Source organism: Eutrema salsugineum, unplaced genomic scaffold, assembly GCF_000478725.1.
Source record: "Eutrema salsugineum unplaced genomic scaffold, Eutsalg1_0 scaffold_16, whole genome shotgun sequence".
In the NCBI taxonomy this organism is placed as follows: domain Eukaryota; kingdom Viridiplantae; phylum Streptophyta; class Magnoliopsida; order Brassicales; family Brassicaceae; genus Eutrema; species Eutrema salsugineum.
In genome coordinates, this window is record NW_006256858.1 from 2693914 (window position 1) to 2707623 (window position 13710).

General features: G+C 34.0%; 4 protein-coding genes across 4 annotated transcripts; 3 read left to right on the forward strand and 1 right to left on the reverse strand.

Annotated features, from left to right (window-relative positions):
- Window positions 1-4865: 4865 nt before the first annotated feature.
- On the forward strand, window positions 4866-5776 carry LOC18021274 (inhibitor of trypsin and hageman factor). The gene is made up of 2 exons (XM_006404013.2): window positions 4866-4958; window positions 5405-5776. The coding sequence occupies exons 1-2, from the start codon at window positions 4877-4879 to the stop codon at window positions 5611-5613; spliced, it is 291 nt and encodes a 96-aa protein (XP_006404076.1). The 5' UTR covers window positions 4866-4876; the 3' UTR covers window positions 5614-5776.
- A 2039-nt stretch (window positions 5777-7815) lies between these two features.
- Window positions 7816-8550, forward strand: LOC18021275 (inhibitor of trypsin and hageman factor). The gene is made up of 2 exons (XM_006404014.1): window positions 7816-7897; window positions 8342-8550. The coding sequence occupies exons 1-2, from the start codon at window positions 7816-7818 to the stop codon at window positions 8548-8550; spliced, it is 291 nt and encodes a 96-aa protein (XP_006404077.1).
- An 899-nt stretch (window positions 8551-9449) lies between these two features.
- LOC18021276 (inhibitor of trypsin and hageman factor) lies at window positions 9450-10204 on the forward strand. Its single transcript, XM_006404015.1, has 2 exons — window positions 9450-9531; window positions 9996-10204. The coding sequence occupies exons 1-2, from the start codon at window positions 9450-9452 to the stop codon at window positions 10202-10204; spliced, it is 291 nt and encodes a 96-aa protein (XP_006404078.1).
- Window positions 10205-10932: 728 nt separating this feature from the next.
- LOC18021277 (casein kinase II subunit alpha-2) lies at window positions 10933-13700 on the reverse strand. Its single transcript, XM_006404016.2, has 10 exons — window positions 13363-13700; window positions 12829-12958; window positions 12515-12709; window positions 12250-12407; window positions 12044-12134; window positions 11873-11938; window positions 11668-11750; window positions 11505-11568; window positions 11333-11401; window positions 10933-11199 (listed from the first exon to the last, which is right to left on the reverse strand). The coding sequence occupies exons 1-10, from the start codon at window positions 13671-13673 to the stop codon at window positions 11140-11142; spliced, it is 1227 nt and encodes a 408-aa protein (XP_006404079.1). The 5' UTR covers window positions 13674-13700; the 3' UTR covers window positions 10933-11139.
- Window positions 13701-13710: the final 10 nt, after the last annotated feature.

The window sequence follows — 13710 nt, forward strand, 5'->3', positions numbered from 1 at the left end:
GCATCCAGGAGAAGTTTATTATTTCATCTAAAAGGTTTTGAAAAGTCATTCAAGTGCATCAGCATGCAGGAGATTAGGCGAATTCCCTTGACCTCTCACTTTCCATATATGGAGCCAATTACATCAAATATGGTCAACCAAACATATATCTCTAATTTATTTGACCAGACTGATTTGGAGACCATAAACAAGGTCCAGAATATTCCAAGGCGTTACTACTTCATGCCCAAGCTGTCCAGATACAAGGAACCTTCAGATTTTCCACATTTGGCCAAAAATCAAGCAATAAATGCCATATCAATCAAACATTTGATTGATTTCTTATTTATGTTAATTATTTGATTTATTTTCTTTTTTAAAAACGTGTATGAGCTCTATATAAGTTCAATTATTTCTCTTGTAAAAATCACCCTTGAATTAATAAAAAAACGTTTTAATTTTCTCTTGCAAAAGTCTTGTCTTTTGTGTTTTGTTCATTAGAGTTGTGTGGAATCACTTCTCTTGTGTTTGTGCGATCTATAGAGTGTGTATGTGTGATTCCTCACTCTAGAAGTCGTGTGAGTCTCTATCTCTGTGTGGAATCACTTAGGAAGTGTTATTGGAGAGTTGATTTATAAAGATTTTTAGAGTTTAAAATTCTATAGTTATTGGTGTGGATTTTTACATTCTTAATAGATTCCTCTGTTATTCATTTAGAGATTATAAAAATCAGTTGTTATTGATATGATGATTTTTATAATCTAATCAAAATCCATTGTTATTCAAAAAGTCTGCATTTTAATGATTCAATGATTCTGTTATAATCTAGTCTTATTGGCATAATGATTCTTTATAATTTAATTCATAAATCATGATTCTCAAAATACTACATATATCCCTTGGATTCTCAAAATCTGTCATATTAAAAAATTCTTAATAGATTGTTTAAATCCATAGAACTCTCTCTAAATTTTACAAATCCAACAAAACTCTTAAAAATTTGACAAATCTCATGATTTTTAAAATCAACTAAAATCTTCATAAATCTAACTCCCAATAACCCCCCCTTAGACTTAGGCTTGTGATCTCATCATGAAGGCTTTCACACTTTTGTGTGGCGATCTTTGATCCATCTTTCTTGTCAACTTTGACATCTTGTGATCAATAAGATTTGGTGGATTACAATCTTACATCACTCTGTGACTCGTGTACCATGTGAATCAAGTAATGAATAAATATTTTTACAATTATAAAATTTATACTTACGCAAGCATGACCTTAAATCAAAACACAAATTATAGTTGCACTTCAAAACAGAATAATAGTTAAATTCATATGGATGTTTAAACATGTTTATTTTGAAAATTGGGATGAGTATCGCAGAAAAAAAACATGGATAGATAATTCAGATATTGAAAAGATTACTCAGCTATGAGGTATCTCTGAATACTAAAACGTACAATTGTCAATAAAAGAAAACCGGTTTTGGTCCTACAATCACACCTTCTCTAAGATTTTTTGTTGGCTTAATTTTTTTTTGTAAACATCCTAGTCTCGAGAACATGATTAGCCATTGGAGTTAGTATCAATCGCGTGCCATTGCAAAATCTATCCTTTAGATCAAGGTACCTAAGAAGCATAATTGGAGCACCAAGTTTTAAAACCAATATATGGTTAGAAAACCCAGAAATCTTGACCATATTCAAGAATTCCTTGGTGTATACTATGTCATCTGCATAATTTGTATCAAAAGTCTTGATACTATCAGCAAGGCATGTCCATTTTGGGACGAAAAATCGGTCCCAACGCATATCCATCCCGAATTTCTCATCTTATTCCCAATCGCGTTCAAATAATTAATCTCATGTCCGGGACTATATGCTTAACTCAAATGGATACGTAAAGGATCATGGAAAAGAGCGACAATGAGATAGGATAACTGAATTACCCGTTTAAAATTAAATTTTTTATAAATTAATAATATACCTAAAATTATCCAGTGTTCTAAATTTCATGAAATATCCATCCCAAAATTAACCCTTACCCAAATTCTTGAGAGTTTAAGAAGTGATCTTAGCTACTCTAATTTCCAAAACTCATCTCGTATTTAAATTTGTTATTTCATTTTTATATCAGAAACATTTTAGATAATGTTTTTCAATACCAGTTTAGGGATCGAGTAGTTTTTTTCATGAATAATATTTTTTTCTTAAGTTTTGCTAGCCTGCCTTCCTATGTTTTAAAGTTTAATCACATTAGTTTCACCAATTAAAAACGAAAAAAAAAAATTCTGAAAAACAAAGATATCATAATTATTAGAGGCCCTTTTAAATAATTTGTTTGTTGTAAATAATCCAAAACATTAAAAAGATGATGAGAAGAAGCAGTGGCGGATCTAGAAAAAATTTAGTTGGAGGCATAAATTTATAAACAGAAGAAAAAAATTAGTTGGGGGCAAAATTTTTGGTTTTTACCACTAAATTAAATTTATTTTAATTGAATTTACCTAAATATTTAAGAAAAAATAAAAAGAGCAGGGGGCACTTGACCCCGTTCCTCCTTTACTACATCCGCCCCTGAGAAGAAGGCCAACAATTAAAATAGTGAATGTGAAAAAGAGATTCTTCAACAAAGCAAAAAAGAATTGTAATAAAACTCTATTTTATGAAAATAAGTTGCAGCAAACACAATACAATTTTGTTGCTTATAAGGAAATATTTTGGTACTTCTAACTTGCTGAAGCAAGTCTAGATAAGATCATCAATATCCAGACATGTATTTCATCTCTACCACATAGTCCCAACTTTATAGAAATGTTCTCCATCATTATCCTCTAGCTTTCGTTCTATCTTATTCTTCTAGCTATGCGCTTTTGCGTTCATCCCAATATTCATGTCAAACCACCTTTGAAAAAACTACAAAGAGCAAAAGAGAAATTCGATATGCAGTGATGTTAAATAATGATATCTTCATATTTGAGTTTGTTTATAGCAGAAGTGATTAGATTTTAACAACCGACTATGTCATGTGGGTTATGGCAAACAAACATTAGAGTTCATTAAGTTTTAGTAAATGTCAGTTTTCATAAAATAAAATAAAAAAGTTTTTTAAAAATTGATGACAGGATAAAGTATCAAACTGAGTTTGATTGATCAAAAACTGGATAAAAATTATAATCAAACGGTACGATAAACTCTACATCGGTTTGTTTTAAGTGAGTTATACACGTTAGCGAAACATAATAATGAGACGCGTACACATATGATTATAAATATATTATTAAGGGTATCATTAAGGGTATTACTGATTTTCCACAGTTGAAACTCTCTAAAAACACGACACATCAGCAAAACATTGTGAAACTCTCTGTAGAACTGACACCTCAACAAATCACTACACAAATAAGTATATTTATTTATTTATCCGTCGTTAAACTACAATTGACCCGATGACCTAGTAACTTGAAATATATTCCGGTTTATTGTCCGAGTCGAGTTTAAAAACGTTGGATGTAGGAGAAGGCTAGAGATACATCTGATATTAGGTTGCCATAATAAATCAAAAACTCTAGATTTGTATGTTTTGCAGTCGCATTTTTCTGTTAGTTATCATCTTTATATCTTTAATTTAGCATATATATCGAAAGCTCTCGTCTCGCAAAAGGGTTCGCCCTAAAACTTTTCAGCCGCCAGCATCGTTTTGCCTCTCCGGCGGCCGGCGCTCCTCGCCACCGTCGGGAGGACCCCCCTCCCTTGTCCCTTTCCTCTTTTTCTCTTCCCTTTGTCTCGTTTTGGTCCATGTGCTGCTCGTTGAGTTTTTTCAGGTGGCTTCTCCCTCGACGGCGGTGCGATTCCGACGGTGTCGCTGGGGTCGCAGTGACAATGGTGCGTTGCCTCTGTTGGCCGGCGTTGCCACCTACTCCGCTGGTGGGCTGTGTCGAGCCCAATCTCCCTCTCTGGTTTCTGCAGGCAAGTTGAAGAGATCTGGTGTCTCGGCGGTGCTCTTGTGGGTCTGTTGTTGGCTTGGTGACAGCTGCGGCCGTCGAGCTTTTGGGCCATTGCTCTTAATGGCCGGTAAATCGAAGTGAACCAAGAGGCTAGAGCTATTCTTCTCCGGCAGTGCGAGGCGTGGAGCAATTGCCTCCTCGAGGCGGAGCGGTGTTGAGTGTGGCAGAGGTGGATCCGTCTCGCGACTATTCTGTTGACCCATACTGCTAGAGGACGGCGGTGAAGATCGGAAGAAAGCTGACTAACGACTACTCTGCAGATCTGTGATGCTGGAGGACGTCGAAGGAGATTAGAGGAAAGGAGTCATGGGTGGTAATTCGGTACGCATCGGAACCGAGGAGGTAATTCGGTGGGAAAGCACTGTATGTAGGGGTTTGCGGGAGTCGGTGATTCGGCACATGCATGGTGGCTGTGGGCTTAGCGGCCCGTAGTTTGCCTTCACACCGCTTCCTCCGTAAACCGAATCAAAAATTAGGTTTTGGGTTTGGTTTTACCTTTTTAATTTTGGTTCAATTCGATTGTAAATCCAGTTGATCTTCAGTTTGGATCGCAAATTTATATAATATCTATATTAAAAAAAATAATAATAAAAATAAAAAATAAATCAAAAACTCAACATTTACTTTATCACAATGCAAACGTAATTCATAATGACGATATTTTCACAATTCTGGAAAAATGGAATCTTATTCCCATATGTCTACTTTAGAAACACTTTGACTCAACTTTTTTGATATTCAAAACGTAAGATATCTTGAAATAAGATATTACCATTAATTCATTTGATTAAATTTTCGTAACCCTACCGATCTGCTATATATATTGACCAACTAGCAATGAAGAAAAATATCATCATATTGTTCAAGTAAAGATAACAAACAATACTCAAAATGAATGGTATTTGTCCTATCATTGATCTTAAATGTGAATTCTGCGACTGCTGCGGTATTTCGTGCCAATCTCGATTTCCAGGTATTGTTTTTTCTTTAAAGTATTATTTTCTGTTTTTTTTTTGTTTATAAAAATAACAGATAAGTTTGGACATGAAATATGCAAAATTTTAGTTCAAGTCATCAGTTTACTTAATTCATCTGTCAAAAATTGTCGTATACATCGTGATTAATATAAGTTTTTCTCCTTTCAAGATTTAGGTTAGGACTTCTCTCGAAAATGACAAGATTTGATTTGTATATAACTATATATATTGAAAAGATTAGATTTAATTTGTATATGTTAACCATCTTTTCTAAATATATACAAGTAAATTTGGATTTTCAAACAAAAGATCGGGGACAATAATTTGGTTTTACTTATACTAAATCTTGAATTGAAGTCATAAGTGATTGATGTCATTGTTATTTTTTGTTCAACAAGTCATGTCATAGGTTAAAACATTAATCTGGAATGACTGTGTGCAGGGATGAAGGTGGTATGGCCAGAACTAAAAGGAGTAAGTGGGCCTGTAGCCAAGAGAATAATAGAACATGACAATCCACATGTTACTTGTGTTATAATCACTGAAAATACTGGTGTGATACAAGTCTGTTGCTGTAACCGTGTCATTCTAGTAGTTCCCGTCGCTAACTGTCCCAACGGCCTTGTCCTTAACAGTCCTCAAATCGGATGATGATGTCGTGTAGTTCTTCTGCATGATTCAGTTTGATCTTTGTTTCGGTGATTTTCAATTGTTTTAGTGATTTTCAATAAGTTGTTCTGTTTTCTCCAATCAACAAACCTATTTTGTTGAACCTGTTTTTTTTTTTGGATCATGATTATGTTTAATCTTTAATTACAACAAACTTTCTACAATGTAGTCTGGTGCTATCGTTTACTTTGATTAATGAAAGTTTGAGTTATACACAAATATTTTCACATATTTATTTTTCAAAGATTTTTGTGTTGTTAATTAATTAAGTTTACATAGTTTAAAAATTAAACTATGTGATAATTAAGTGATAATTACACAGTTATACGTGATAATTAAGTTTATATATCAGTTACACGTGATCATGCCAGTATTGGCTTAATTCTTAAAACCTGTTCTTTACCATATGTTTTACGAAAACACGACCATAAAACTCTAATTAACTATTGTTTTTTGATAACCTAACATGTATGGGATGATCCAAAGGAATCTATCTACTCCATTTTAAATGAGATTATTTACGATCAAATTCGGCAAATATTTACAAACAAATCACGGAATAAAACTTGCTGAATAAAACGAAAACTCGATAATCAGTACCATGCACCACGATGACTAGATTCCAGCTTCATCATTAGCTAGCAAAACTTACGTACGCCTGCAAAAGGCCTTTAATTTAGATTAATTATATTAAGTTCTCTCAAGTTCTCTCTCACAACCACTAATGGAATTCTCTCCTTGTATCTCTTCAACAATGGAAAGCAAAGATTGAAAAGAGTGTGCTTAAGACTACTAGACCAGATTCAAAGACAATAAAATCTCAGAAGCATAGTTTGATATGATGTAGGAGCAGGCTGGAGATAAATCTGATATTATGTTGCCATAATAAATCCAAAAATCAACATCTACTTTATCTCAGTTCTGGGTGATAACAACTTGTTTGCAAACGTAATTCATAATGACGATATTTTCACAATTTGGAAAAAAAGGAACTTATTCCCATATCTCTATTTTATACACAATATTAGAAACACTTTTACTCAAACTTTTTGATAGTGTGAAACTGCAGAATTCGGGAATTATTTAACATATATTTTATATGTTTCATCTCAGTTGTGATGTGAGATTATTAAAATATAGTTGTCTGATTTATAATCACATTTTTCTTATACACTTTGAAAGATATTAAGGTAGACAGTATTTCGATTGAGTCAACAAGTGGAAGCTTCCATGATTATCATAAGGGTTTGATAGAGTACTGAACAAATGATTGATGCAAATTAGAAAAAAAAAATGTTCCAGAATCAGACGAACCATATAAAGGGTTCACTTGATCAGTTGACGAAAAAACTTTTAACCAATTAAAATTCAGAGCAATGCACAAACACACACCCACATATATATTTAGATGGGTTTAAAAAAATCCAATAGATAATATTCAAGTTTCATCGATTTTCAGAGCTGTCATTTCTCTAGCTGGGTTTCAATTCTTCTGTTAATAAACATCTCGGTGAGAAGAATGTTTTCTATAGGGATCAACTTTTAGTTTCAAGAACACTACATTAAAGATTAAATATTTCAAGATTTGTTTGCAGATATTAAGTATTTCAGATAGTTTTTCAAGATTATCACAACTCAAGGATTAAGTATAGTGGCTTGAAGATGAATAGCAGTGAGGATCAGAGATGTATAGAGAATCTGTAGGAGGTTAAAGTAGAGAGGGAGAAGCTTATAAGTGAGAAACAGAGCTTAAAGCGAGAAGAAAAATGGGAAATTGTTGAAGTAACAGGGGAAGAAGAAGTTTTCGATGGGCTTTGTAAAAGAAACGATGAAGATTTATACAGTGGAATACAAATTGGAGTCCGTTGCATATGATACGAGATAGGGTTGTGTTGTATAGCAACAGGGCACATTGTTGCTTGTTGTTGAAGAAAGCTGAGGCTGCCATTAGTCTAATGGGTACAGACGAGGTTCTTTCTTGTTTCTAGGAATGGCTATTGGGCCCAAGCCCAAAACCAAATTGGTTCGAAATGGCTAAAAAAGGCTCTTAAATGTAATTCATTTTTGATTTAATAATAAATTTAATTTTCTTAACCCTACCGATCTGCTATATATATTGATCAACTAACAATGAAGAAAAATATCATCATATTATTCAAGTAAAGATAACAAACGATACTCAAAATGAATGGTATATGTCCTCTCATTGATCTTAAATGTGAACCCTGCGACTGCGCTGGCATTTCGTGCCAACCTCTATTTCCAGGTATTGTTTTCTCTTTAAAATTTACTTTTCCTTTTTTTTTGGTCTATAAATTAATGGATTTTGAGTTTGGACATAGAAATAGGCAAATTTCTAGTTCAAGTCATCAGTTTGCTTAATCAAAATTATCGTATAATTTTTTTCTCCTTTCAAGATTTAGGTTAGGACTTCTCTCGAAAAGAAGAAGATTTAATTTATATAACTATATATATTGAAAAGTTGTATATGTTAATTGTTAACCATTTTTCAAAAAAATACACAAGTAAATTTGGATTTTTGAATAAAAGATCGGGGGCAATAATTTGTTTTACTTATACTAAATCATTTTTTTTACTTATACTAAATCTTGAATTGAAGATTAGATATATGTCATTGTTTTTTTTTTGTTCAACAAGTCATGTCGTAGGTTAAAAAATTAATGTGGGATGACATGTGTGCAGCCTGCAGGGATGAAGGTGGTATGGCCAGAACTTAAAGGAGTAAGTGCGCCTGAAGCAAAGAGAATAATAGAACATGACAATCCACATGTTACTTGTGTTATAATCACTGAAGATACTGGTGTGTTACAAGTGTGTTGTTGTAACCGGGTCGTTCTAGTAGTTCCCGTCGCTAACTGTCCCAACGGCCCTGTCCTTAACAGTCCTCAAATCGGATGATTATTTCAGTTTACTGATCTTTGTTTCAGTAATTTTCAATAAGTTGTTCTGTTTTCTCCTACTTTGTTGAACCTACCTATGTTGTTTTTGATCTTTCTACCAGTTGTTTTTGTTTTCTCGAATAAAGGAAATGTAGTCTGGTGATGATCCAATCTATATTAAAGGCCATTTTTTAAATGCTATTAGTTATGATCAAATTCGGATAAATATTTAATTTCAACCTAATCACGGAATACTAAACTTGCTGAATCAAACGAAAACTCGATATTCAGTACCATGCAAACTCGATATTTAGATCAATTTCTGCACCGTTTCATGATGATCAGTCTTAAAACTTTGAAGTTGTCACTCTCAATAACGAGAACGGTCACGAAGATAAGAGAGAACTGCTCAAGAAGACGGAAAGAAACTAACAACGGATGGTGTTGAGATTGAAGTTGTTATAATTTAACAAAATGTTTAAAAACATGTTTCAGAGTAAAGAAGAGTTACATGTAGTTTTGTACGTTTTATTGAAAAAGTTTATAAGCATATTCTTTTTTGAATTCAATCTCGCCGTTCCATTCCATCTCTGGTCCATTACACTTAAGATATAACCATAAAGTACATATTTATGTTTTTTTTTCAACGATTTAGTCTCTAGTCAACAGTCTTGCAATTGATTAAGCTTCCTAATTTAATAATCAAATCGTTGTTAAGTTTCCTAAGATAAAAAATCAAATCGTCATTTGAGGATGTATTAACATATCTTAGAGATACTAATAAATAAATTTTGATTCGCGAATTGATTGAGGTTTCCTAATCTTATGTATCGGCTATATATAAATAACCCAAAATGAAGAAAATATCATCATATTGTTTTAAGTATTATATAACAAAAAAAAAAGAAGATTGCAAAAATGAACGATAATTGTCAGATTCTTCGTCTCCGGTGTGAATACTGTGACTGCTCTGGTATTTCGTGCCAATCTCGATTTCCAGGTATTGTATTATCGTGCAACGTTGTTTTTGTTTTTTTTTTTCCGATAAAATAGTGGAGTTTGAGTTTGGACATACAAGATATATATGATATATGGACCCATAAGGTATAAAAGATTTAGTCTAAACCATAATCAATTTGTTTAATCTGACAACTTTTTCGTGTACAGTATAATTATAATTTCACTTCTATTATTAAAAAGTTAGGATCCTTCACATGATATTTTTTTTTTACTTATATACGTATTGAATAAAAGACATAAGAAATACAACTGCACAAGAAGATTTTTCAATAATTTTTTTTTCTAGACTAATTACAAACAAAATTCTTAATATATATTTCAATATTTGAATTTGATATAATAAGTTTATGTTATATGATAAATGGTTATTATTTGTTTTAAATCCATATTGGTACCATTTAAAGTTATATATTACAGGATTGATGTTGGGATGATTGTGTGTAGGGTTGAAGGTGGAATGGCCAGAACTAAAGGGAGTAAGTGCACCTGAGGCAAAGAGAAAAATAGAAAATGACAATCCACATGTTACTTGTGTTATAATCCCTGAAGATGTTGACGTCTTAGCAATCAACTGTTGTAACCGTGTCCTTCTCCGTGTCCTTGTCGGGAATTGTCCCAACGGTCCTGTCGTTAACAGTCCAAGAATCGGATGATATGATGAACCCTATCCTATGCATGTTGTTACTCTTCATGATTATGTTTTGACTTCAACAACTTCCTATAAGTTGTTTTGTTTTCGCGAATAAAAGATATGTAGTCTGGTCATATGGTTTCTTTTGAATAACAAAAAAAACTTGAGATATTATTGAGTTATATTTTAGCATATTCATTTGGTCAAAAATCTTGTGTATTTTTCGAATAAAAATTAATTATTTTTCTTTTCTTGGTAACAAATTAAGTTTATATAAGTTTACACAGTTACACGTGATCATATTGGGCATGTATATATTGGTTAATTCTTGTCTACCCAAGAACAAGAACACAAGAAGACGGAAAGAAACTAACAACGAATGGTGTTGAGATTGGAGTATCTATACATACACATACATACATAGATACAGTAGCAAACATATGCTATTTATACTAATTGAGGTGTAGTTTTCAGGATTGTTTTGGTTTTGGTTATAATTTAGAGGTCTGAATTAGTTTGGCTCTTACACTGAGCTTTTAAAAAGGCGGCTACTTAAATCTCTTGCTATCAATAGTAGGATCATATGTCGATTGTTCTGATATCCATTGCTTCGTCATTATCTTAAATCTCTAAAACTTATGAAACATATAATTTAGAACAGTACATATTCATGAAAGATATTATTAAGCTAGCTAGTATCAAAGGACATCATCAAAGCGTTAGTGGATAGTCAGATTACTTCTAACTTAAATATTGTAAAATCATCGACTCGTTTACTTTTCAAATTAACTTGATAGGTTTTCAACCAATAAAAATTCTACAAAAGTTTGAAAATAGATGCAAATACTCGGATCAGGTAAACTTTTGGAGTTAAAGACATTTAACATCACTTCTTTAAAGAAAACAAAGAACCTTATCGGAGAAAAATCCACCAGTTTCACATACTCAGAGACGTCTCTATTGAGTTCTCATTCTGCTGCTTTCTGCTGCCCTGACTTGCGCGAAATATGGATGAGCCTGTCAATTCATAAAAGTGTCAAACATAGCTAATATTAATCTCCTTCTCATGATCATTAATCTAACAAAAACAAGTTTCTGATCATAAGCAGACTAAGAAACATCACTCGCTGAATTATGTGCTGATACGTACCATTGCTTCTTTAGCAGTTAATCTGTCTTGATGATCATACCGGAGTAGCTTGTCCAGGTAATCAATTGCCTACAGGTAAGAAAAGATGCACACAAATTAAACCTCAGGAGAAAAATCTTGGCAAAAAGACAAGTTGTTGGTGTGTCAACAAGAATTAAGAGAACAAGTAAACCTCAGGTGAGACCAAATGCCGATTGTCGGCATTGATGAATTTGGACCAAGGCTTCCTGCTATGTCTGTGGAAATAGCCCAAAAAGTCATGACGGAGAGAATCAGTCATTGCCATTACTCTAATCTTACTCTTATACTATCGAGGATATGTGAGTTCTGCTTACCTCCCAACAAGTGCTTCTAATTGAGCATCGAGTTCTAACTGATACTTGTTCAGATATGCATTCAGTTCATCGGTTCCAAGGACCTGAAGTCAAGATTCAAAAACATAATACTATTAAGATGTGAAAAAAGCAACTTCATGCCTTCTAATCCCTATACTCGCTAAAGGAAACGAGCATGATAAAGTTCAGCACAAAGTTAAATTACCTTGGCAATTTTGACGAGCTGATCCTGGTTGTCATGGCCATAGAAGAAAGGTTCCTTGCGGAATATCTATAAGGGAAGATAACTACAAATCAGATGACCATGGATATTTATGGAAACATTCTGAAATTGAATCTGACCAAAGAAAGCCTTGCAAATTTGCAAGGGACTCACCATCCCAGCAAACATGCAACCGAGGCTCCACATGTCCAAGGAATAGTCATAGTCCTGTAAATCCACTAGAAGTTCGGGTCCCTTGAAGTATCTGATATAGGAAACAACATTTGATTAAAGCTTGGTTGCGGTTAAAGACTGCATATTGTAATTGGTCTAAAAAAATAAGATAGCAACCCATGTTATTTTGAAGTCGCCTATCATACCTTGAGGCCACACGTACGTTATACTCTTTTCCAGGATGATAAAACTCAGCGAGACCCCAATCTATTAGGCGGAGTTTGCGAAGCTCATGGTCGATCATGACATTGTGTGGCTTGACATCTCTGTGCATTATACCTTGTGAGTGGCAGAAGTCCAATGCCTGCAGCATGTCAAAGAAAAATTTCAAGGTTATCAATAAACCTTAATTTGTTTTGGAACCGAGAAAATTCCATAAAGATCAAAAGTCGTGATGGATAAATAAATTACCTTCAACAGCTCATAGATGTAGTATCGGATGTCATAATCAGTCAATGTAGGATACAGAACTTTAAAGTCTGTGCTGTTAACATACTCAAATATCAAGCTTGGGGTTTTTGAGTGTTGATCTCTGACAACATCAAGCAGCTTGACAATATTTGGCCCTCCACAGAGATTCTGAAGTATTTTAATCTCTCTTCTAATCTGTTAAAGGATCATAAATAATCAGAAAGGCAACCCAAAAACAAAACTAAGCAGAGGGAAACTCGCATTGCAAAAGAAACAACAACATTCTTTGCTCATGAAGTAATGTAGACAATCACCTTCTTTTTCTTGACAGGCTTGAGAATCTTGATTATGCACTTCTCGTTATTGTTCATGTTTATCCCCTCAAAAACCTCACTGTATTTCCCACGCCCCACTTTCCTGACTACCTCGTAATCATCTTGCTCCCTGAGAAGGAAACACAAAAAACAAAAAGCTCGAAACTTTTACTAAAAGCATCATCACCAATCAAGATCAGATCATATGCAGGACGAACAAAATAACTCTCCTTAAACAGATCAAAAATCAAGCAGCTAAAAAAAGCTCAATTTCTCCATTACTTTGTATCACTTCCATAACATTCGATTTTAGCTGGGACAGAATCTAAAGCTTGAAATCAACAATCATGAGTTAAAAAGCAGCAAAAAAGTGAGCTAAAATCGAAAGATCAGGTCCTGCTATAATCTAAATTTCCGTCTGATCTCGATTAAACATGAAACCCGATAATCCCATTATGAGTGACGGCTATAGCAGCAACCAAAAAAAAGGAAGAGCTCCTAGGGTTTTCCTAATTTCAGGAACAACGATCTTACCCCCACTGAACATTGAGCGACTCGTAATCCCAATACTCCTTGGGTCGGATCACGTTAACGTCGGTATAAACACGAGCTTTCGACATCGCTCGCGGGACGCTGGAAAGAGAGATCTCGTCGAGAGAATCCGGATCGAGGCGAGAATCGAACCTGCTACCGGTGACGTCTGGATCAAAGGTTCCGGTGGTGACGACGGTGGCCGGTAGGATAGGGAAATGCGCCAACGGCGCACGCAATATGAAGATGGCGCACAAAATCAGGAACCGTCGAAGAGATGCCAAGAGAAAGTAGGAGAAGAAGATTAGGCGCATGTAATCATTCAGTGCACTCTCCCACTCTAGATTATTT